The 26,189-nt window shown below is 45.8% G+C and overlaps 1 protein-coding gene across 1 annotated transcript; it reads left to right on the forward strand.

The window, feature by feature from the left end:
* Positions 1–24,622: 24,622 nt before the first annotated feature.
* On the forward strand, positions 24,623–25,396 carry LOC128045504 (general transcription factor IIF subunit 2-like). The gene has a single exon (XM_052638003.1). The coding sequence runs from the start codon at positions 24,623–24,625 to the stop codon at positions 25,394–25,396; it is 774 nt and encodes a 257-aa protein (XP_052493963.1).
* Positions 25,397–26,189: the final 793 nt, after the last annotated feature.

Consider the following 26,189-nt stretch of genomic DNA (forward strand, 5'->3'; position numbering starts at 1 on the left):
TCTCTGGTCTTGGATCCTAGGGTGGGGAGAGGGAGGAAACTCGCTTGCAGGAGAGTATTTGTATGTCCTGTGGGTGATGCAGAGCCGTCACCCTCAGAATGGTGTGCAAATACTCGACAGCTTTGGAGTGGTGGGATTATTACTGACCCATAGGTTCGTGTAGATCCTTCTTGATGTGGCATGGAGCGGTGACACCCAGACTGTGTGGTCACCCCCAGGGAATGAGGACTATCAGAGAGGGTGTCACCCTTCTTCCCCTAGGGACCTAGAAAGACAAAAGATGGGGAGCTACCAGCTGAGGCTGCCGCTGGGGAGTCAAAGGCTGCTGGTCCCTTGCCTCCGGGGAAGGTTGGCTAGCAGCGGGCACATACTAGCCAGAGGGGTGGCCTGACCTGTCCTAGAGGTGGGCCGCTCCATTGTTCCGCCTCACTAATGGAAGTCATTCCCCACCCAAGTCGACCTTGGGGGATTATTTTTAACCCTTTGTACCAAATCAAGTTAATCCAGTTACCCCACCTGGATTTTCTCCCATGTGAATGAAGTCTAGTAAGGCTCCATATATGTGTGGTGGTGAGCGGCTGGACGTACAGGTCTGGGCCTCCTGGATGCAGGGGCTTGTCTGAGAGGCTGCTCTGGAGCAAGCCTGTCCCAGGGGAGGAGGGAGCACGTGTGACTGCTGGCCTTCCCTGGAAGGGGGAGCGCCCATGCCTTGAGGAGGGCATGGTGGGAAGGGAAGGAACATGATTCCTCCCAGGCACTGTTAGACGCAGTGTCACAGCTCCACATGCCCGCTCCTTGCCCCAGGGGGCCCTGGGGCTGATGACAGGCTGGGCTTTTTGTCACTGCGTCTCCCTCTGCTCAGGCAGGTTTCTCGGAAGACGTGGCACAGCCAGCCCTGCAGCGCTGCCGGGCTGTGGGCAGGAACCATGACAGATGATTCCGAGCATCTGTCTTCATGTTTCTGCTGTGTTCAATCTGTCCCACTTCCTTCACAGACTCCTTTCCTAAAGGGATAGCTGTGATGGGCCTTTGGTATGAATCAGACGCCAGCGAATGGGGCCAAGTCTTGGTTTTTCCCTGAAGGATCACATCCCTTTTGTCAAACCATCTCCCGAACTACTCCCCACCCAGTTTCTGGCCCAACCTAGCACTCTTAGGAAAGGAGGCTCTCAGTGTGCAGCAAGCCCAGGCACTGCCAGCATTTCAGGGGGCCAAGAGAGAGGGTTGCCCCTCTCGTTCACCACTCATGGGATCACTGGTTCTCCCTGGGGCCTGACCCCCACCAGGGCCAGCATGCCTGAGTTCTTTACTACCAGCCTTGAGGAAAGCGGAAGCCTCCCGCCCCCTTCAAAGATGCTAGAGCCCTGCAAGGGCACTTCTTTGGAAATGAAATGTAGCACAATCTCAGACTGTGTTACCAGGAGCCCTGGCACGCAACCAGGGTCCTTGTTCCATACCCTGCTGCCCAGGAGAAGCTGGGCTCCCCGCCCCCAACCCCCACCCCCCAGCCGGGGCTCCAGAGCTCCTGATAACCTCCGAGTCCCCATCTTCTTCAGCCCAGAAAGCAGCAGGGCTTCAGAAAGGCTGTTCTTCTGCTTCTTTGGTTGCTTCCTGCACTGTGTAACCCTGTGGACAAATTGCTGCCTTTGCTCGTCGGTGGAGGGGGGCGCGTGTCCTTCAGGACCAGGAAGCCGGCCATCCGGCAGGGTATCTGCAGTGGCTGCCAGGAAAGGGAGGGGGAGAGGCCTGCTGCCCACTGGCTCCTTTCTCTCTCCCTCTTTCTTCCTCTCCCCAGAGTTTTCTTCTCCAATATCCTGACCCAGAAAGAGGTTCCTTAAAATGCTGCTTCCTGTACTGGACTACTGTCCACTTGCATGATCAGGGAGGAGATAGGAACGTAGACTCGTCCCCTACCTTCTCCCTCGAGTCTGCTTTTCACTCAGGTCAGAAGAGGCTGGGGCAAAACAAAAACAGTCGTGACTGAAGGGCAAGCGTGCCCCGCCTGCTCCAGTGAGGCCTGATGGGGACTGGATCGGCGTGGGCTGGCTGGGCAAGGGTTATTTTGAAAGAGTGCCTGAGCATCTCAAAGTGATGTCAGTGATGCCAAAGAGAGCAACTTGGCCTCCTTGGGCAGCAGCTCTGCCAGCTGAGCCGCACATGGTGTCGGCGTGCCCCATGGTGGGACCTTGTTCTCTGACAAAGGGCTTAATCTTTCCATGTAGCAAAGCAACTTCCTCTACCCCCCAACCCTGAGCTCAGGCCTTTGTGGGCCCAGTAAGGCTGTGCCTGTGAGGGAAACTTGCATTCTCCCAGGGGCCCAGACTGGCTTGGGGAGGATGCTCGCCACAAAGCATGCGTGTTACTGCTCCAGGAGAACCTCCCCACATTCTGGTTGGAAACTTGGCTAGCAAGGATAGGAACCTTCAGCCTCCCAGGCAGTTTGCACTGATGCCAGGAAGGTCCTTGGGCCTGGGTTCTGGAGAGCTTGGCAAACAGAAATGGGCCCTGGGAATCCCAAAGGCAACAGAGCATCCACCCCAAAGGTCAATGGCCTGGGCAGCCGGCTACAGAGACTCCAAGGCTGTTATATACAGAGAAACTGTGACATTATGCAAGTCTCCTCCCTTTTCTGGGTCTCAGCTTCCTCATCTGCAAAACCAGAGCATTTGCTAGTTATTCCATGCTCCCTCCGGGTTTTTAAAATCTGATCTGGAGCTGATGAGGATTGTGAGCCTGATATACCTGGCACCTGGTCCCACAGGCTGGTTCTTTCCAGCCCTGGGGGCAGGTCCTCACCCATCCACGCCCAGATGCTGCTTCTGACAAGAACTCTGGGAATCCTAGCAGACTCTGCTCCTTCCACCTCCTCATGGTTGATTGTTCTCTTCCTCTTATGTGATGAGATAATTAAGGGTCATCTGCAATGGACAATTTCCAAGGTGCTGGTGTGAGGTTACAGCCTCAGCCGTATCCTGTGTAGGTCAGTATCCCCACCAGCAGACGATGCTGGGTTGGTCCTCATCTCTGCTTCGAGAACAGGATCAGTGTGAAAATCTTAAAAGAAGAGGCTCTCTGATGGGAGGAGAGAGGGAACTTATTTCCCTTCAAAGTATTTTGCTTCTTGAATAAAAAAAAATACATATATATATATATATATATATATATATATATATATCACTCTTCTCCAGAATGCCTTTTGCAGACACCATCTCAACAGGCAGAGTGGCTGCTGCTTCCTTAGGAAAAGCTGGCCTGATTGTTTCATCCACCCCTTGAGAATGTAAATTCACAGGAGGCAAGAACCCCTTTTTTTAGAATTTCCAAATGCATCCTGCAGAGAGAGAGCAGACAGGGACTGACAAGCACACTGTTTAGATAAGAAGCAATTAGCCTTTTACATTTTCTATATGCAGCATCTTCCCAAACTTGTTGTGGCTCCCAGGTGGCAGGTGGATGGCTGGGAAGGACTACCGGCTGTTTCTTACAACATTCTTGCCAATTCCCTTGAGGAGAAAAATCCTTCACATGGCTTCTGCATGTACAGTATTTGGGCAGCACACACACAAAAAAAGTTATTAAAGTCAGTTTGAAAATGGTTTCACGTGTTGCTTTCTGAAGATGGTTCTTAATTCTAGGAGAGAGAAAACAGTTCCAGAGGACTGAAACAAGGCCTTGGCTGAGAAGCAGAAGAGAGAAGTACATCTCAGAAAAAGCCCTCAAAGGTCTGACCTGGGCATCTGGGGGATCTGTTGTCACCGTATGCCACTGAGCCATGGAGTCTGACTGCTTCAGGCAGCTTTCTGGTTCTGTCTCCCAGGATCCCTGCTTACAGGCCCTCAAAGCCTTCTCTTCCCACACATTCCACCAGGGCTGCCCGGAACCAAATAGAGGGAGCGGCAAGATGGAGCTGAGGCCACTGCCCTTGGCCCACTGCTGCTTTCTGCGCACTTGGGTCCAGAAGCTCCGCTCAGGCATGTGGCTGGGCAGCCTCCTTGCTCAGCCACCCGTGATACAAGCAGTAAGCACAGCTGTTGACCTCCAGTGCTGTGACGCCTGGAATACCCCTTTCTCTCCTTGCCTCAAGGAAGGATATAGTCACTTCTGGGAAGTGCCACTGTCCTCTCAGGACTGGATCTGGGGGTGTGGAAGATGGATAAAGTATAGCAGTGTCACAGCACATGCTTGCCAGGAGAAAGGCTGACACCTGCCTACCAAGAGCCTTTCATAGTAAACTCCACTGCTTCGGCTCTGGCCCTTATCCTTGTAGTTCCACTGGGCACCACCTCTTGTTGGACAGCTCATGAGACCTGTATCTAAGCTCTGGTGCTCCCCCAGCATTCTGTCTTTTCTTTCTTTCCCACTTCTGCTCTCTGAGACATCTCATATACTCTCATGGGTTTTAAGAACTTCCATGCTTCTAGCCAGTAAAAAAAAAATTTTTTTTAAAGAGAGTCAGTAAAATTAAGAAAAGAGGGACAGACAACAAAACTGAGATCCATAGAGAGATTCTGAAAGATGTTCTTCAAACAGAAGGAAAATGGTACACACTTCATAGGGTTATTGGGGGAATTCAAGGGAGGTAATATGTTTAAAGCACTCAGAACAGTGCCTGGCACATAGCATTTACTATGTTTGCTGTTGTAAAGAAAATGATGGAATGGCTGAAATGTAAGAAAGAAATGTGAGCAAAGAAATAAGATTAGTAACTATTAACATACAGATTATAAAACTAATAATCCTTTTTAAAATTAAATATAGTCATGAACTAAAATACTAGAGAATGAGAGCACATAAATTGGTCCTTGGAATGTTCTTGGAGGTGAAAGATACTGAATAACTTCAATCTTCCTTAAGCATCCATTCTAAAATCTAGAGTAAATACTAAGAAAATACAAATAGAATCAAGTAGATTCAAAAATCCTACATATAAACTATGAAGTTTAGTAGTGTATTAAAAATGATATAATCATGATCAACTGGGCTTCCCAGGTGGTGCTAGTGGTAAAGAATCTGCCTGCCAACGCAGGAGACATGGGTTCAATCCCTGGGTTGGGAGTATCCCCTGGAGTAGAAAAGAGCATTCCATTCCAGTATTCTTGCCTGGAAAAGTCCATGGGCAGAGGAGCCTGATGGGCTGCAGTCCATGAGGCTGCAAAGAGTTGGACACAACCGAACACACACACGTGTGTGATCAACTGGTGTTTATCCCAGAATATAAGGGTGATTCAATAGAAAAATTCACTGTAATTCACCACATCAATAGACTAACAGAGAAAAATAATTATCCTAATGCAGAAAAAGCATTTTGTAAGGTTTAATCCTATTTGTAATAAAACTATTGGCAACTTTCTTGATTTGATAAGAGACCGCTCAAAACTGAAGAGGAACTAAAGAGCCTCTTAATGAGGGTGAAGGAGGAGAGTGAAAAGGCTAGCTTAAACTAAATATTAAAAAAACTAAGATCATGGCATATGGCCCCATTACTTCATGGCAAATAGAAGGGGGAAAAGTGGAAGTAGTGACAGATTTCCTCTTCTTGGGCTCTAAAATCACTACAGATCGTGACTGCAGCCAGGAAAGCAGAAGACGATTGCTTCTTGGCCAGGAAGCTATGACAATCCAAGACAGTGTGTTGAAAAGCAGACACATCACTCTGCCGACAAAGGTCCGTATAGTCAAGGCTATGGTCTTCCCAGTGGTCATGTATGGTTGTGAGAGCTGGACCCTAAAGAAGGCAGAGTGACAAAGAATTGATGCCTTCAAACTGTGGTATTGGAGAAGACTCTGACAGTCCATTGGAGGCTCTCAAACTCTCAAGCAAGGAGATCAAACCAGTCAATCTTAAAGGAAATTAACCCTGAATACTTGTTGGAAGGACTGATGCTGAAACTGAAGCTCCAGTATTTTGGTCACCTGATGTGAACAGTCCACTCATTGGAAAAGTCCCTGATGCTGGGAAAGATTGAGGGCAGAAGGAGAAGAGGGCATCAGAGCATGACATGGCTGGATGGCATCACTGATGCAATGGACGTGAACTTGGGCAAACTCCGGGAGACAGTGAGGGACAGGAAGGCCTGGTGTGTTGCCATCCATGGGGTCACAAAGAGTCAGACATGACTGGGTGGCTGAACAACAACATACACCAAAAAGCCTGTAGTAAATGTTATGTTAATGAAAACATTTAATGTATTCTCTTTAAGATCAACAGAAGAAGAATCAATGATGTTTCTTGGACCTGGCAGAGAACTGATGTTGGAAGGCAAACTGCTACCTTGAAATCTGGAGAGCACACACAGAGAATTAGAGCTAGTCTATGATTACCAGGAGAACCCGCTGGAGCCAAAACCTGATGGGAACACTTAATACTAACAAATTTCTGGAGGCTGTGTGTGAACTACTTTGGGTATGATCAACAATTAGAGGCTGGGAAGGGTGCATACTTTTATGGGCTTTTTTTCTAGGCACCCACAGTAGAGATCTGAGAAAAATCTAGTGGTCTTTTTCAGGGAGAGGGTAAAAGTTCTGAAAAACATCCAGAGTCTCCTCCATGACAAAGGCCTACTGTCCAGGGAAAACACTGAACTGACTCATTGGAAAAGACCTTGATGCTGAGAAAGATTGAAGGCAGGAGAAAGAAGGGAACGACAGAGGATGAGATGGTTGGATGGCATCACCGACTCCACGGACATGAGTTTGAGCAAGCTCTGGGAGTTGGTGATGGACAGGGAAGCCTGGCGTGGTGCTGTCCATGGGGTCGCAAAGAGACACAACTGAGCAACCGAACTGAACTGAACTGACCCAACCCTGGGGGAGGGCATTTTCCCCACTCAGGGGCCCCCTAGATTTCCTCTCTCACCTAAGAGGAGATGAAAAGCTCAGAAAACACTTGTGGAAGTCATGACACAGGAAATGGACCCATTAAAAGAATGAGGTGCAATCATATTACAGAAGGCTTCCTCTGCCCCACAACTTATCCCCTACAAACAGGGATCTAATGGCTTACAGTTGAAATAGCTGCAAGACACAGCCTATTAGGGAAGCCCCAAATCAGGAGGGGAGATTAAAAAACCGGTCACCAGCGGAATTTGAAAATCTATGACACCTATGTGCATGAGACCATCTAACCATCTCATCCTCTGTCGTCCCCTTTTCCTCCTGCCTTCAATCTTTCCCAACATCAGGGTCTTTTCAAATGAGTCAGCTCTTTGCATCAGGTGGCTGAGATACTGGAGCTTCAGCTTTAACATCAGTCCTTCTAATGAACACCCAGGACCAACTTCCTCTAGGTTGGACTGGTTGGATCTCCTCTCAGTCCAAGGGACTCTCAAAAGTCTTCTCCAACACCACAGTTGTATGGGAATCCTGTACAAAGCCATAAAAACAAAAAAAGAGGAAGGATTGAAAAAAGAGATAAAGCTATCATTTATAGATAATTTGATTACTACCTTACTAAGAAGAACAATTATTAGAACTCATGAGAGTATTCAGCAACAAGGTTGCTGGATACAAGGTCACTCTACCAAAATCAGTTCCTTTTTTTTTTTTTCTGTAACAGCTATAACCAGTAAACATGAGATATTATCCTCAATAGCAATTCAAATTATTAAATAATAAGAATACATAAGACCTCTACAGAGAGAATTTTCAAATTCCTAAGAGTTGATCTAAATAAATGAACAGACATTCCCTGTTCTTGGATAAGGCAGTTTAATATAAAGATATTAACTTTCCAAGTTGATCTGTAAACTCAACACAAGCTAAAAATTTCAGTTGGTATGTTAAGTAAACTTACTCTACAACTTATGTGCAATAATATAAATCTATTAATGATTAGATCAACTTCTGTTTAAAGAAGAGAAAACTCAAGGATTGGTATGTAATATATCTAGGAAATTAATATATGATGAGAAGGGTACCTTAAAACAATGAGGAAAAGTGGATTGTTTAAAATATGTATTAGAGACACTTTCACTATCTGGACAAAAAAAGAAAGAAATCCCTGCTGTTGGGTTGCACTCCACAGACTTGCAAGCCTTGTAGCTGCCTAGCCTGCAGAGGGAAGAGGAGTCTGGAGACAGCGCCAGAATCATCAGCAGTTTATTGGACAGGGGCTATCACACATCCAGAGCAGAAGATCCTGGAGTGACACTCCGCTGTACATAACTAGCAGGACATGGCGGCAATCTTCGCTACCTGAGAGGAGAGGGAGGCTACCTTTATGGGGGAATGACGTGATCAGTTACCAGGGAGACCGTGGCTGGGGCAGGAGGCAAGCACGCAGGCAGTTACTGATTAAGCCCTCTAATTAAGAGGATTGGAAAGTTATGTGAGTGAGGCAGGCCCTGGTGGAGCAGGGTGGGGTGTACAGAGAGCAAGAGAGCAGCCATCTTGGGTGGTCTGGCCATATACCACACCTATATACCTTGCTGGACCCTTACGATCTTGGTCCAGCTCTCTTCCATGCTATCCCTGGGATCAGGTATGTAGAGGTGCTCTGCAACCAAATACCACGAAGGCCATACAGACACCAGCAACTAGAGGGTATGAAGAGTAAGATACCTGCTACACTAACAGCAGGGATTGCCAAGAGGTGGGCAATTGTAGAGCCAGACACTTGGCATGCAGGACAGGAGGAAGGTGAGAGTCGTCAGTCGCCCCTACATGGTCACGTTAGCTGGGTCACTCTTCCGTGGAAAATCGCTGCAGGCCTAGCAGTGTGACTCATTGCACAGTGAAGCCACCATTATCACGCAGTCTGTGCACAGATTCCCTCCACTCAGGCTAGGGAGGAAATGTGAGATGTTCAACGGGCACAGTACAGGGGAGATCATGACCATTATACAAAATAGAAACTGTATTCTGAGATAATACCATCCCTGCCTGAGGTGTTTGTCCTGGCCTGAAATACCATATCACCTGTCCACCACTTGGAGAAGGAAATGGCAACCCACTCCAGTGTTCTTGCCTGGAGAATCCCAGGGACCGAGGAGCCTGGTGGGCTGCCGTCTGTGGGGTCGCACAGAGTCGGACATGACTGAAGTGACTTAGCAGCAGCAGCAGTCCACTTCTGTCCCCATAGCTGGTGCCCAGTCCTGGAGAGGTGGTATAGCAAGGGCACAGAGTTAATAGGATGGGGAGGGGGAGCATCTTTCCCTAGTAGGGTTCCAGATTAATTACCTTAGTTATCTTGGGTGGGGCCGGGAAGAAGATAGGTGAAATCTCCAAGTCCCTTTCTAATTCTGCTCCTCATCGGGTGGCACACCCAAACCACCAGGAGCTAACCTGCCAGCCCCAGGGTCATTTTATAATGTTTCCCTGGGGGCAGATCCTATGATAGCAAAAAAGTGAGCTGCTATCCTGACCAACAGTTGGCCACAGTCCTTCGGTAGTAAACAGTTGAACTCAGATGGTGTTGACTAGCTGCCTCTGGGTTCACATGGCATTCACAATCACTCCTGGGATGTCCAGTTATAGTTTGTAGGACTTGAGTTAGCCTCCTGGCCCATGGGTTGAGAGCAGGATTCCTGTCTCAATGGTGGTTCTGTCCCCCTCCCTAGCTGGGACCAGAAGTCCAAAGGGCCTCTTATTTTGCCATTGCCAAAGGCCTTACCCAAACCTTTCTGAGTAACTGGCCATGTCTGATTCACAAGCCTGTCCCTATCCCTGAGTTAATATCCCTGAAGTCTGTGTCAGTGCTCGTTTAGGGGTGGTAGGCCAGGGGTATCCTTGTATTTTGTAGATAATTCAGGTCTTTGCACTTTGTCTCTATTCACCAGCCATCCCCATGCAATCAGATGAGTCACAAGCATGGCGCTGCTACTTTTTAACTGGAAAGAGACTCTGAGGTTAAGAAAATATCAGCAGTGTAATGAAAGAGATAGACATCTCTTCATGTAGTCAGCTGCCATAGAGCCCCTAGCTAACGTCAGGATCACCCCACAAGCTTCCATTCCCCATCCTTATTTCTTCTTGACATCTCGGCACTCACAGGAGTTTGCTCAGCCTCCTGACTGGTTCACCTATTGTTGGGCTGCACCCCACAGGCCTACAAACCTTGTAGTTGCTCAGCCTCAAGATGGAAGAAAGGGCCTGGAGATAGCAACAGAGACATCAGCACTTTATCAGATAGAGAAATCTTACATGTCTGAAGCACCCCATTATGGGTGGCTGGCTGGCAGGCAGGCAGGCCGGCCACAGCAGCGACCTTTGCTCCTCAGGGAGGAGGGAAGCTACCACTTTTAGTGGGAACTGAAGTCAGGTTGGCTTCTCAGTTACCAGGGAAACCTGTGGCTGGAGCAGGAGGCAAGCACGTAGGCAGTTACTGATTAAGCCCTATACTTAAGAGGACCGAATAGTCAGGTGCGTGAAGCAGGCCCTGGTGGAGCAGGGGGTGTGCAGAGAGCACAAGGACAGCCATCTCGAGTGACCTGACCATATACCCACCCAAACCAAGACACAAAGAGAAACCTTAGATGGCTCAGTAGACCCAAAAATGAAAGGTGAAATATAAAGTTAATGAGAGAAAAATGTAAGATAAATAGTTCTGTGAAAGAAAAGCAAGGAGGAACTTTGAATATTTCAAAAGTACCAACTATACTTTAGAAAACTGTGTAATGTGATTACATTAAAAGTAAACATTTCTATTTAATGAATGGCACCATGGACAGAAGTTGATAAACAGATTAAAGAGTGGGAATTTACAATGCCAAAAAAATGGCAAGGGACCAACAGCTATAGAATATACAAGGAAGTCCTGCAAATCAGCAATAAAAAGGTAACGACTTCCATGGGAAATGGGCAAAGGAAAGAAACAGGCAAACGCCAAAAGTTGATAAGCATATGAAAATAGCCTCAGAATCATTATAATAAGAGATATGCAAATTAAAGAAATAATGAGATATCACTTTACACCAATAATAATTGATAAAAATGAGAAAACTGATAATGCCAAAGGACATCAAGGACATGGAGGTATAATCGGTGTAGCCATTTTGAAGAGCAAGCTGACATTACCTGGTCTAATTATATGCAGATCCTATGACCTACACATTTGTATATATCTCCATTAAAGGCACAGGTACAAGGAATATTCATCATGACGTCATTTGTGGTAAAGTGTGGCTGGCAGAATAGTGAACCCCCTGAAGATGCCCACATCCTAATGCCTAAAACCTGTGACTATGCTAATTTACATGACAGAAGGGACTTTGTGGATACGACTAAATTAAGGACAGGAAATTAGCCTGCACTATGTGGATGGGCCCAGTCTAATGATCCGGGTCTTAAAAGCAGAAAACTTCCCAGCTGTGGTCAAAAGATGTGACTGCAGAAGGATGGACAGAGACGCAGTGTGACAGAAATTAACCCTGAAGGCACGGACAGTTAATCATACTCTGTTCATGGACTGGAAGACACTATATTGTGAAGATGTCAATTCCTCCCAAATTTACCTCTAGAATCAGTGCACTTTTAGTAAACATCCCAACAGGTTTTCCCTGAAGAACTTGGCATGCTGATACTAAAATTTATTTGCAAATGCAAAAGACCTTGAATAGCTGAAGGAATTTTGAAAAGGAAGAGCTGAGTTGGAAGATTTTATTATCTGATTGCAAGACTGATCATAAAGTAACAACGGTAGTGGCATAAAGATAGATCAATGGAACAGAACACTATGGAAATAGCTTTTGACAAAGGTGCGAAAGTCATTCAATAATCTATACAAGTGGTGATGCAATAACTGGATGCTGGAGTGCAAAATATGAACCCTTCATGATATACACAAAAATTAACTCAAAATGGTTCATAGACCTAAATATAAAAGTTAAAATTATAAAACTTCTACAAGAAAACACAGGACAAAGGATCTTCACAATTTTATGGTAGACAGCAATTTCTTAGAACATAAAAAGCAGTAACCCTAAAATAGAAATCAAAAGATAAATCAGATTTCATCAATATTAAAATTTCTTCTCTTTGAAATATACCATTATGACTTATAATAAGATGACAATTTAATAAGACAAAGTAAAAAAAAATGGGCGAAAGACAAACAGATGGGTCACAAAAGAAGTTATACAAATTGCCAATTTGATGGAAACATAAAATGGTATAACCACTTTGGAAAACAGTTTGGCAATTACTTTAAACTTTCTTATACACTTACCCCAGTTCAGTTCAGTTCAGTTGCTCAAGTCGTGTCCAACTCTTTGTGACCCCATGAATTGCAGCACGTCAGGCCTCCCTGTCCATCACCAACTCCCGGAGTTCACTCAGACTCACGTCCATCGAGTCAGTGATGCCATCCAGCCATCTCATCCTCTGTCGTCCCCTTCTCCTCCTGCCTCCAATCCCTTCCAGCATCAGAGTCTTTTCCAATGAGTCAACTCTTCGCATGAGGTGGCCGAAGTACTGGAGCTTCAGCTTTAGCATCATTCCTTCCAAAGAAATCCCAGGGCTGATCTCCTTCAGAATGGACTGGTTGGATCTCCTTGCAGTCCAAGGGACTCTCAAGAGTCTTCTCCAACACCACAGTTCAAAAGCATCAATTCTTCAGTGCTCAGCCTTCTTCACAGTCCAACTCTCACATCCATACATGACCACTGGAAAAGCCATAGCCTTGACTAGGCGGACCTTAGTCGGCAAAGTAATGTCTCTGCTTTTGAATATGCTATCTAGGTTGGTCATAACTTTTCTTCCAAGGAGTAAGCATCTTTTAATTTCATGGCTGCAGTCACCATTTGCAGTGATTTTGGAGCCCCCCAAAATAAAGTCTGACACTGTTTCCACTGTTTCCCCATCTATTTCCCATGAAGTGATGGGATTGGATGCCATGATCTTCGTTTTCTGAATGTTGAGCTTTAAGCCAACTTTTTCACTCTCCTCTTTCACTTTCATCAAGAGGCTTTTTAGTTCCTCTTCATTTTCTGCCATAAGGGTGGTGTCATCTGTATATCTGAGGTTATTGGTATTTCTCCTGGCAATCTTGATTCCAGCTTGTGCTTCTTCCAGCCCAGCGTTTCTCATGATGTACTCTGCATAGAAATTAAATAAGCAGGGTGACAGTATACAACCTTGACGCACTCCTTTTCCTATTTGGAACCAGTCTGTTGTTCCACATCCAGTTCTAACTGTTGCTTCCTGACCTGCATACAGATTTCTCAAGAGGCAGGTCAGGTGGTCTGGTATTCCCATCTCTCTCAGAATTTTCCATAGTTTATTGTGATCCACACAGTCAAAGGCTTTGGCATAGTCAATAAAGCAGAAATAGATGTTTTTCTGGAACTCTCTTGCTTTTTCCATGATCCAGCAGATGTTGGCAATTTGATCTCTGGTTCCTCTGCCTTTTCTAAAACCAGCTTGTACATCAGGAAGTTCACGGTTCACATATTGTTGAAGCCTGGCTTGGAGAATTTTGAGCATTACTTTACTAGCGTGTGAGATGAGTGCAATTGTGTGGTAGTTTGAGCATTCTTTGGCATTGCCTTTCTTTGGGATTGGAATGAAAACTGACCTTTTCTAGTCCTGTGGCCACTAATGAGTTCTCCAAATTTGCTGGCATATTGAGTGCAGCACTTTCACAGCATCATCTTTCAGGATTTGAAATAGCTCAACTGGAATTCCATCACCTCCACTAGCTTTGTTCATAGTGATGCTTTCTAATGCCCACTTGACTTCACATTCCAGGATGTCTGGCTCTAGATGAGTGATCACACCATCATGATTATCCAAGTCATGAAGATCTTTTTTGTACAGTTCTTCTGTGTATTCTTGCCACCTCTTCTTAATATCTTCTGCTTCTGTTAGGTCCATACCATTTCTGTCCTTTATCAAGCCCATCTTTGCATCAAATGTTCCCTTGGTATCTCTGATTTTCTTGAAGAGATCTCTAGTCTTTCCCATATATTGTTTTCCTCTATTTCTTTGCATTGATCACTGAAGAAGGCTTTCTTATCTCTTCTTGCTATTCTTTGGAACTCTGCATTCAGATGCTTATATCTTTCCTTTTCTCCTTTGCTTTTCACTTCTCTTCTTTTCACAGCTATTTGTAAGGCCTCCCCAGACAGCCATTTTGCTTTTTTGCATTTCTTTTCTATGGGGATGGTCTTGATCCCTGTCTCCTGTACACTGTCATGAACCTCATTCCATAGTTCATCAGGCACTCTACCTATCAGATCTAGTCCCTTAAATCTATTTCTCACTTCCACTGTATAATCATAAGGGATTTGATTTAGGTCATACCTGAATGGTCTAGTGGTTTTCCTTACTTTCTTCAATTTAAGTCTGAATTTGGCAATAAGGAGTTCATGATCTGAGCCACAGTCAGCTCCCAGTCTTGTTTTTGCAGACTGTATAGAGCTTCTCCATCTTTGGCTGCATAGAATATAATCAATCTGATTTTTGTGTTGACCATCTGGTGATGTCCACGTGTAGAGGCTTCTCTTGTGTTGTTGGAAGAGGGTGTTTGCTATGACCAGTGCATTTTCTTGGCAAATCTCTATTAGTCTTTGCCCTGCTTCATGCTGCATTCCAAGGCCAAATTTGCCTGTTATTCCAGGTGTTTCTTGACTTCCTACTTTTGCATTCCAGTCCGCTATAATGAAAAGGACATCTCTTTTGGGTGTTAGTTCTAAAAGGTCTTGTAGGTCTACATAGAACTGTTCAACTTCAGCTTCTTCAGCATTACTGGTTGGGGCATAGACTTGGATTTCGGTGATATTGAATGGTTTGCCTTGGAAACGAACAGAGATTATTCTGTCGTTTTTCAGATTGCATCCACATACTGCATTTTGGACTCTTTTGTTGACCATGATGGCTACTCCACTTCTTCTGAGGGATTCCTGCCCACAGTAGTAGATATAATGGTCATCTGAGTTAAATTCACCCATTCCAGTCCATTTTAGTTCGCTGATTCCTAGAATGTCGACGTTCACTCTTGCCATCTCTTGTTTGACTGCTTCCAATTTGCCTTGGTTCATGGACCTGACATTCCAGGTTCCTATGCAATATTGCTCTTTACAGCATCGGACTTTGTTTCTATCACCAGTCACATCCACAACTGGGTATTGTTTTTGCTTTGGCTCCATCCCTTCATTCTTTCTGGAGTTATTTCTCCACTGATCTCCAGTAGCATATTGGGCACCTACTGACCTGGGGAGTTCCTCATTCAGTATCCTATTATTTTGCCTTTTCATACTGTTCACGGGGTTCTCAAGGCAAGAATCCTGAAGTGGTTTGCCATTCCCTTCTCCAGTGGACCACATTCTGTCAGACCTCTCCACCATGACCTGCCCGTCTTGGGTTGCCCCGTGGGCATGGCTTGGTTTCATTGAGTTAGACAAGGCTGTGGTCCTAGTGTGATTAGATTGACTAGTTTTCTGTGAGTATGGTTTCAGAGTGTCTGCCCTCGGATGCCCTCTTGCAACACCTACCATCTTACTTGGGTTTCTCTTACCTTGGGCGTGGGGTATCTCTTCACGGCTGCTCCAGCAAAGCGCAGCCGCTGCTCCTTACCTTGGACGAAGGGTGTCTCCTCACTGCCGCCCTTCCTGACCTTCAATGTGGGATAGCTCCTCTAGGTCCTCCTGCACCAGCGCAGCCACCACTCCTTGGACGTGGGCCCAGCAATTCCAATTCTAGCTGTTTATCAGGAAAAATGAAAGGCTATGTCCACCCAAAGACAAAAATACTCACGGCAACTTTATTCATAATAGCCCCATGTTGGAAACAACACAAATGCCTAATGTAGCTGTCAGCAGTCAATCAAAAAATAGAGACCACATAGTTACTTGAACAAGGGAATGTTACTATTAAATATTATTAACTCTTTAAGTGTTAGAGAACGTGATAAGAGAAATATACAGAATATTCTAAAGCTGAGGGAGTGTCCAAGGAAGGAACAAATTGAAAAGACGACCTCTCCTTCAAGCTGGCACTCAAAATTTGTTGGAAAACATGTGTCGTGATATGAGGTGTGCTAGGAACCCAGGCCAGGCCTGATCCATAGCCTCCAGGCCAGTAGGAAACATCCCTCTGGGGTTCTGATGGCAGAGGCTGCCAGGGAAACCCTGGAGAGTCCAGGTTAGGAACCTACTTTCAGGCTGAGTGGTGAAGGCTTAGGACACTTGTGCCCATGTCTGGAGGAAACAGCCTTCCAGGAAGCTGCTGGGTGGAGGCTGGCAGGTGGGTGCACAGGGAAGTCGGAAGCCTGCTCATCCCTGGGATGATGCCTGAGGACCACCGAGTCCACTGTGGGAGGCTCTAGTGAGGTGGGCACAAGCTGTGAGTTCACAGGCATGTTCTGGACACACAGCTGGAGCAGAATGTTAATGGATGCTGCTGGGCATCTGCCTCTGGGAGCAGGGCAATTGCAAGAGAAACAGAGCACATGAGACCCAGGAAAAGCTTCTTCCTGCAGTGTCCCTCCATCGCCATCTACTGACACAGCTTAATACTGTTCTCACTGTGAAGGAGAAATCCGTAAAGGGGGCTATCCAGCTATCAGAGAGCAGGTAATGAAGGGTAGATTTGGAATGAGAAGCAACAAGTTGACAACAGTCATATCTCGCTACATGTGCCATGGAGAAGCAATTGGTGGCAAATCAATGTAATGGGATACCACTCGGCACCAAACAGAATGAATCAGTGGTATATGCAATAGCACAGAAGGATGGTGAAACAGGACCCTAAAAGAAAGACACCAGACACAAAGAGTAAGTACCGTTACGTGAAATTCTAGGCCACACGAGACTCATCTATAGGGGAAAATGTCAGTCAGCATTGCCTGAGGATTTGGAGTGACTGGAATTTTTTAAACATTTTGTTTATTTATCTGTATCAGATCTTAGTTATATTTTAAAGGGACTTGGTGTTTTCAGTGCAGAGGGCCCAGGTTCAACCACTGGTCAGGGAACTAAGATCCTACAAGCTTCTCAGTGTGGCCAAAAATAATAATAAAATTTATAAATCAATTTAAACAAATTTAAAAATGTATTCAGCAAAAACAAGACTGGGAGCTGACTGTGGCTCAGATCATGAACTCCTTATTACCAAATTCAGACTTAAATTGAAGAAAGTAAGGAAAATCACTAGACCACTCAAGTATGACCTAAATCAAATCCCTTATGATTATAAGTGGAAGTGACAAATAGATTCAAAGGATTAGATCTGATAGAGTGCCTGATGAACTATGGACTGAGGTTCATGACAGTGTACACAAGGCGGTGATCAAGACCATCCCCAAGAAAGAAATGCAAAAAGGCAAAATGGCTGTCCGAGGAGGCCTTGCAAATAGCTGTGAAAAGAAGAGAAGCGAAAGGCAAAGAAGAAAAGGAAAGATATACCCATCTGAATGCAGAGTTCCAAAGAATAGCAAGGAGAGATAAGAAAGCCTTCTTCAGCGATCAATGCAAAGAAATAGAAGAAAACAATAGAATGGGAAAGACTAGAGATTTCGTCAAGAAAATTAGACACCAAAGGAACATTTGATGCAAAGATGGGCACAATAAAGGACAGAAACAGTATGGACCTAACAGAAGCAGAAGATATTAAGAAGAGGTGGCAAGAATACACAGAAGAACTGTACAAAAGAGATCTTCATGACCCAGATAATCACAATGGTGTGATCATTCACCTACAGCCCGACATCCTGGGATGTGAAGTAAAGTGGGCCTTAGGAAGCATCACTGTGTACAAGGTAGTGGAGGTGATGGAATTCCAGCTGAGCTATTTCAAATCCTAAAAGATGATGCTGTGAAAGTGCTGCACTAAAGATGCCAGCAAATTTGGAAAACTCAGCAGTGGCCACAGGACTGGAAAAGGTCAGTTTTCATTCCAATTCCAAAGGCAATGCCAAAGAATGCTCGAACTACCCCACAATTGCACTCACCTCACACACTAGCAAAATAGTGCTCAAAATTCTCCAAGCCAGGCTTCAACAGTACATGAACCGTGAGCTTCCAAATGTTCAAGCTGGATTTAGAAAAGGCAGAGGAACCAGAGATCAAATTGCAAACATCTGTTGGATTATCGAAAAAGCAAGAGAGTTCCAGAAAAACATCTATTTCTGCTTTATTGACTACGCCAAAGCCTTTGACTGTGTGGATCACAGTAAACTGTGGAAACTTCTGAAAGAGATGGGAATACCAGACCACCTTACCTGCCTCCTGAGAAATCTGTATGCAGGTCAGGAAGCAACAGTTAGAACTGGACATGGAACAACAGACTGGTTCCAAATCGGGAAAGGAGTATATCAAGGCTGTGTATTGTCACCCTGCTTATTTAACTTCTATTCAGAGTACATCATGCGAAATGCTGGCCTGGAAGAAGCACAAGCTGGAATCAAGATTGCCGGGACAAATATCAATAACCTCAGAAATGAAGATGATACCACACTTATGGCAGAAAGCGAAGAACTAAAGAGCCTCTTGATGAAAGTGAAAGAGGAGAGTGAAAAAGTTGGGTTAAAACATTCAGAAAACTAAGATCATGGCATCTGGTCCCATAATTTCATGGCAAATAGATGGGGAAGCAATGGAAACAATGACAGACTTTATATTCCTGGTCTCCAAAATCACTGCAGATGACTGCAGCCATGAAATTAAAAGACGCTTGCTCCTTGGAAGAAAAGCTATGACCAACCTAGACAGCATATTAAAAAGAAGAGACATTACTTTGCCAACAAACGTCTGTTTAGTCAAAGCTTTGGTTTTTCCAGTAGTCATGTATGGATGTGAAAGTTGGACTCTAAAAGAAAGCTGACCGCAGAAGAATTGATGCTTTTGAACTGTGGTGCTGGAGAAGACTCTTGAGAGTCCCTTGGACTGCGAGGAGATCCAACCAGTCCATCCTAAAGGAGAGCAGCCCTGAATATTCATTGGAAGGACTGATGCTGATGCTGCAACTCCAATACTTTGGCCACCTGATGTGAAGAACTGACTCATCTGAAAAGACCCTGATGCTGGGAAAGATTGAAAGCAGGAGGGGAAGGGGATGACAGAGGATGAGATGGTTGGATGGCTTCACTGACTCAATGGACATGAGTTTGAATAAGCCCCAGGAGTTGGTGATGGACAGGGAAGCCTGGTATGCTGCAGTCCATGGGGTTGCAAAGAGTTGGACACAACTGAGCGACTGAACTGAACTGAACTGAAAAAATATATCCACAACTAAGACTTGGCACAACCAAATAAATAATAAGTAAAAATAAATATTAAACAAAAAATAAAAATAATACAATCTCCATTTATATTTGATTTAAGGAGTGGGAATAGAGACACTCTAAACTCAGGCAGCAAGATAACCAAGACATGAAAGTAGCTGTCTACATGAAAGTAGCCCATCTTGGGAAAGAGACTCTTACCTGAGGGAGCTGCCCCACCAGGTTGTGTGTCTGCTCCCCATCATCCAGTGTCCCCCAGGTCACCAGGATGCTACAGACCACATTCTCAGGACTTCCGGGAGTGGCCAGGTGCCCCACTGGAAGGGACAGGAGGCCCATGATGGAGAGTGGGGATCATCAGGCCTGGTGAGGGCTGGTTGGGGCAGATGTCCCAGCAGAGGCAAGGGAGGCTTATGTGGGCCCAAGGTCCACGCAGGTGGGGAAGAGACAGGGTGTGGAGGAGGGGCAAGGGGCAAGGTTCAAGGCAGGTGTGTCAGAAAAGAGGGGAACAAGTTGGAAGGGGCAGCGAATGGAAGGGAGAGGGAAAGGCGAAGGTGGGTGGTAGGAGGAGCAGGGGGATAGACCAGGGTAGAGGTGATCCAGGCAGCAAGGTGGGAAAGTGCCGGGGTCCAGCCCCGGTGGATCCAGGGAATTCGTAGGGTGGACGGCGTTGGCGTGGAAAGACTTGTTTATTGATTGATATAAGATTAGATTAAGAAACTATAGCGTAGTAGGAAGATTAAGTGGAGGAAGAGGGCTGAATAGCTTGGGTTACGCGGAAGACCAATAACATTCCAGACAAGGAATTTGCACCATCTACGTTGAGCCGCTGGCGCCCGCTTGAATATCTAAGGGTGCCTCGCCTTAAGCTCCCTTTCGCGCGGGTCTTAACAGCCAGGGCAAGTAAGTAGACTTGGCGGGCCTCCGCGCCCCAGGTGGAGATTCAGCCTGAAATTAAGGTAAAGAGCAGAGAGGGAAAGGGAGAGAAGAAGAGAGACAGAGACACGGGGGGAGCCAGATTCCCAAGAAACCAGGCCGAGAGACTAGTTCGAGAAACTGGTCCGAGAAACTGGTCCCATCCTTTATTGTTCAGAAGGCCTTTTATACTTTTGATAAAACATGGAGATCACATGGGTAACACAAAATTATGTAGCGTTCGCAACCCAGATTCTTTCCGTATATCATTTTGTATACAAAAGGTCTCAGGTGATTTACATTATCTTCTGGCCAAGAGGCTTGTTAACACTTTTTTGGCTCTCTTCCTTAATGAATGTGAATTTTGTTTCCCCTGAAGTGTTTTTCTTTAATCTGCATCTCCTTAAAGCGCTAAAGTTACATCTCTATAGAACAAAGGTGCAGTGGGTTATAACAAAGAAGGTACTTAACTCAAAGATCTAATGTTGCTAATATAAGGTCTACTACTTGTTTTTCTACATACCAACTATATCTAAAAATAAAGGATATGAAAATTTAGCAGCAAGTATTGACTCAACAAATGAAACCGTTAATCAGTCTTATTCTAAAGATTTTGACTCCTCGGAAGCCCCTATATTCCTAGGATGTTTTAAGCTTCCTGTGCCTCCTGTGGTCAGGAGGCCTCAAACAATCACACGCGCAGCTGTACGAGCCCTGCAGGCAGGCTAGAAAGCCGTCAGAGGGGTTTTGGATTGAAACACTCTTTCAAATGCAGAAGACTAAAGCCCTGAATTGACTTTTTCCAGAGAATGTCAGAAGAGTGGAAAAGCAGAGCACAAAAACCAGCAGATTTTTGTTGGGGTACATGCTTAGGAATTTCCAGAGGGGTCCCTGAAGTCTGAGCACGCCTTGCGTATGTCAGCTTCCTTCCTCATGACCTTGTCACGGGCGGGATTCCTCACACTGGCTTCCGGCAGGAAAGGGAAAAACTAGTAAGAGGAGGGAGATGGTCTGGGCATGTGGTAGGAAGGGGACCAGTGTGGTCTGAGTAGCTGGTGACTGAGGCAGGCATCGGGTGAAGAGACAGGGACGACATAGGGACAAAGGCAGGACAGGAGGCAGGAAGCGAGCCAAAAGCTGAACCTGGGCAGACGAAGGGCCATCGAGCAGGAAGGAGACAGGGCAACTCCTTCTGCATGACTCTGGGTTGAGAAGTGATGGGTTCAGTGTTCAGCATTCTTTCTGTGCTTAATGCCTTTATGACTCAGATTCCATCAACAGGCAGTGCTAAATTCTGTGGCATTTTGACTTGGAAGATACCTTTAAGATCCATGAGTACGCCTTCTCCATCTTATAAATAGAGAAACAAAGGCTCAGAGGGTTGCCCAAAGTCCCTCAACAGTTAGTTAGGGGCACGGTATGGACAAAATTCAATCCAGAGATCACAAAAACAGTCCCAGGTTGACCAGGGAGTGGGTCAAATGGGAGGATTCTCGAGGGCCTTGGAGGGGGTCCCTCTGGCTATTACAGCCCACCCTAGATAGAGGCACTGGAGGTATCTACTCTCCATTTTTGAAAAGTACCTTCTATCCCTGACTAGCATTGTCAGAACCTGCAAGGAGCCTCTTGTCTCCCCACCATGGGAAAGCCCAGGAAAGGGACTGAACATGAAGGAAGTACCAATACTGACCTGCTCTCCAAAGAATGAGTGAGTGAGTGAGTGAGTCAAAGTCGCTCAGTCATGTCCAACTCTTTGCGACTCCATGGACTGTAGCCTACCAGGCTCCTCTGTCTATAGGGATTCTCCAGGCAAGAATACTGGAGTGGGTAGCCATTCTCTTCTCCAGGGGATCTTCCCAACCCGGGGATCAAACCCAGGTCTCCTGCATTGCAGGTGGATTCTTTACCAGGGAAGCCCCCTCAGACAATAATTTAGCTCAAATGGGCTAGAGGTACGGGGAATAGGGGAGGAAGGACCTGGAGCAGGGGGATGGGTCAAGGAGAATTTAGACCCTCCCTCTAGTCTTTGCATTAGATGCTGCTACGTCTTGCTCACTATCTCATTGGGAGTTCACCAGGTAGGGACATTACCTCCATTTTAAGCAAGAAGAAACTATGCCCAGATTGGCGGAGGCACTTGCCCAGGGCCACTCAGCATTGGAATAACAATACTAAGACCAGAATCCTGGGACCTGAGTCTGTACTCTTTCCATTAAATGACTACTGGAGAATGGGATGGAAACACAAGGGAACAAGCCCCTGCACTAGAATGAGAATTTGGTTGAGTTTAAAGTTTTAGAGGTGGGGCAGGGCAGATGGTGGTGGCAGATGGTGAAGAGAAGGAGAATTAGCTGAGAATTAGGGAGATTTTGCAAAAAATGATGGTGAGCAGCAGTCCCTTCTGGAAAGGCTTTGGAAGCCACCTTAGACAGAATGGCCTTCATTCTATGACATATGGGGAGGCGAAAGGCATGTTTAGAATCATGCTTTAGAAACACTACTCTGACTCCAGCGTGTGGGATGTAGGGACAGGAGGAACTGGGTTCAGAAGAAAAGATATTGCACTGAACCAGGAGAGGAAAATCATAGAGGGGGAAATTTGAGATGAATTAAGGAGACAGAATAGGTAGAACTTGCTGGCCCACTGGAGCAAGACATGGGGAGAAGTAAGCTTAACACTCAAGTATCCAGTTTAGGAGACAGGGTGGAAGGGGAATATAGGAAGAGTAGGCTTTTTTCTTTCTTTCTTTCTTTCTTTTTTTTTTTGAGGTGTTGGGGAGGGGTGGCTCCTGGTTTTGACTTACTAGGAATCATGCACAGTTGAGGACATCAGTTGGCATTTGGGTGGCCTACCAGAAGCTCAGGAGAGAGAGCTGAACTATGGATGCCCTTTCGAGAGGCATCTGCTGAAATATAGTTTTCAAAATGTGTGTCAAATGAGAAAGGACATCACCTGAGCCAATGGGCAGCATTTACGGCCCAAGACACACTGAGGTGCCCAGGAAGGAGGCTGAAATGGCAGTCTGAGAGGCAGGAAGGAACCCACGAGCTTGTGTCATGGAACCACAGAAAGAGAGCGTTTTAAGGAGGGAGCAATCAGGGAAGGAAATAAAGACTTTCCACATTCAGTCAGAGGGTGAAAGAAAGTGAAAATGAAAGTCGCTCAGTCCTGTCTGACTCTCTGTGACCCCATGAACTATACCGTCCATGGATTTCTCCAGGACAGAATACTGGAGTGGGTACCTTTCCCTTCTCCAGGGGATCTTCCCCACCCAGGGATCAAACCCAGGTCTCCCACGCTGCAGGCGGATTCTTTACCAATTGAGCTATAAGGGCAGCCAGAGGGTAGTAAGAGCAATTTGTTTTTCTTGCATTTTTATTTTTCAGCCACACCCGGGGCATGCAGCTCAAGCTGAAAAATAAAACCCCAGTTCCCCAACCAGTGATCCAACCCACACACACCTTGCTTTGGAAGCATGGAGTCTTAACCGCTGGAATGCCCCAGTGAGAGCAATTTTAATTCTGAGTGGAAGGGCTTGGTCAGGGACTGGGAATAACATGTCCCACAACTCCTCAAAATACCTGCATCTCCTGCCTTTTTAAAGATGCTGCAGCAAACTGTCTTCCCTTGAACTGTCCCTACACTGGAGAATTAAAGAAAATGGGTTCAGTGGAGGAAATAAACCAAGAAGGTCCCCACCCTCAGAATTATGCTTTAGGAGATGTTTGGGGGAAAACCCATAACTGAATCAAGGTGATTGGATTTTCAGTCTGGTTGCTACCTAATCCCATCAAGGACTCCCTACCAGTGGCAATAAATAGGGCCATGCAGAGAAACTCTGTTCTCATTTCCCGGGAGAGGCAGCGTGGAGCCTGAGTGAGTCCCTACTCAGTAGAGAGCATCCTCCCTGGCCAGCCTTGCTCGGCACAGCTTTCTGCTGCCACTGGTGAGTCTCAGCCTGGTGGAAGGGCCTTCCCTCCTGGTTTCCTTTTGTAAAATTATGCTCACTCTTTGCTCTCTCTGCCTCCCTCAGAGAAATAAACAAAATTATTAAACACCAACAGCAAGCGATAAACTCTACCTTCATGGTGTTTAGAGTCTGGAGGCGGGGAGAGAGATAGGATAATATAATGAATATGTAAATGTATAAAGTATCTAGGATATTTCATGTGCTCCAGAGAAATACAGATCAGGGGAGAGGGGAAGCTTGGTAGAGTCGGTGTTTAGGGATGACTGTGTCTTAAAAATTCCTGCATTGGTAGATTGAACCTCCTGTCATTTTAATTGCTGAAGTATTTCGTCTTCAGCTTGTGCCACACAGTTATCAAACTCCCCACTTTTATGGTTTGCCATTTCCCTTTATTATGAATAATCTGACAACTGTAGAATTGTTGAAATTAATAGCATAGCACTCTGTAGATTCTAAGACCCCATCTTTGAACATTTCTGAATGTGCGTGAATTTCCTGCTTCCTCTCTAGGCTTCTGGATTCCACCAGCTGGTTTTGGTTTCTTGCTTCCCCTGCATTCCTATCTCTGCACCCTCAGCTCATGGCCTCCGGAGCCAGCCGACTCAAGCCCCAGAGCATTCCACTCAACTTGGAGGGAATCCAACAGAACCAGCGGATGTGGCTGGTGAAGGTACCGAAGTACCTATCGCAGCAGTGGTCGGAAGCTTCTGGAAGCGGTGAAGTAGGGAAGCTGAAGATTGCCACAAATCAAGGGAAATCGGAAATCTCCTTTACTCTGAATAAGGAACTTACAGACATTAGGGGTACAGATGGACAACCGGCCCCGGTCCACGCTCCCACGGAGCATCAGTTTCTCTTGCAAACAGACAGACGGCAGGTCCTCACGGTGCTGACTGAGCATGCGCCGGATCAATTTTCCCTGCAAGGAACCGTGGTCCATCGCGGCGAATGCAGACCCGCTCCCAGTGAAAAATACATGAGGCTGAAGAGGATGCAAATAGAGGGGACTTCCAAACCTGCCAGGACTGTACAGAAACTGGAGAAGGTGGTCACGACCAATTATAAACCTGTTGCCAATCATCAGTACAATATTGAATATGAGAAGAGAAAGAAAGAAACCGGAAAGAGAGTGAAGGCGGATAAAGACCAAGTGTTAACCTTGCTATTTGCTGCCTTTGAGAAACACCAGTATTATAACATAAAGGACTTGGTTGACATCACTATGCAACCTGTGGTGTACCTGAAGGAAATCCTAAATGAAATCGGTGTTCGAAATGTAAAAGGACCCCACAAAAACACTTGGGAGCTGAAGGAAGAGTACCGGTGCTACCAGAGAGCAGCCAAGAGAGAGTGAGACAGCCCTTTGTCATGAAGGTGTCAAGATGAGCTTGAAGATCTTCCAACACAAAAACTGACGTGAGGCTGTGCTATTAGGGGGTAGGGAGGTTTAATATCTTTCTAAGTATTCACATTTAGATTGTAAAACGAGGAAATAAAATAGGCTGTAAATTGAGAAAATATTGTCTGAAGACTTCTCATCTTTGCTGCATCCACAAAGGGGTCAGCTCATCTAAGTCTAAAGAGATCTGGCATCAGAAACTGGGCAGGGGTGGGCTGGGGATGTGGCTAGGGGTGGAGGTGGGGGTTGTGCTGGGAGAGGGGATGGAGGCAAGCAAATTCAATATTCTAAAATGACTGAAGAACAAAGTTGTTTCTGAAATGTTTAAGATATGGTCCCTTCATATGTAGAAACATGAATGAAAAATATTAAGGGTAAGAGGGTGAGATCATTAAAACTGCTAATTGATAGGTAGAGGAGGATGGTGTCCGTTGGAGTGGAAACAGGTTGTATTATAAATCCTTTACTTCAGGGAAGTTGTATGTGGATTGTAGTTTGTTTTTCTTAATGATAATTAGGGATTTTTTTGTTTGGTTGGTTGGTTTGGGGGTTTTTGTGGGGTTTTTTTTTTTTGGGCTAAGCTGGGTCTTTGTTGTGGCCCTCGGGCTCTCTAGATGGGGAACTGAAGTTGCTCCAGGCATGTGGCATCTTAGTTCCCCAATCAGGGATCAAACCCACCTCTCCTGCATTGGAAGGCAGATTCTTAACTACTGGCCCACCAGGGCAGTCCCCGGATTGTATCTTAAGT

The sequence above is a fragment of the Budorcas taxicolor genome, chromosome 3 (genome assembly GCF_023091745.1).
Source record: "Budorcas taxicolor isolate Tak-1 chromosome 3, Takin1.1, whole genome shotgun sequence".
NCBI classification, from domain to species: Eukaryota; Metazoa; Chordata; class Mammalia; order Artiodactyla; family Bovidae; genus Budorcas; species Budorcas taxicolor.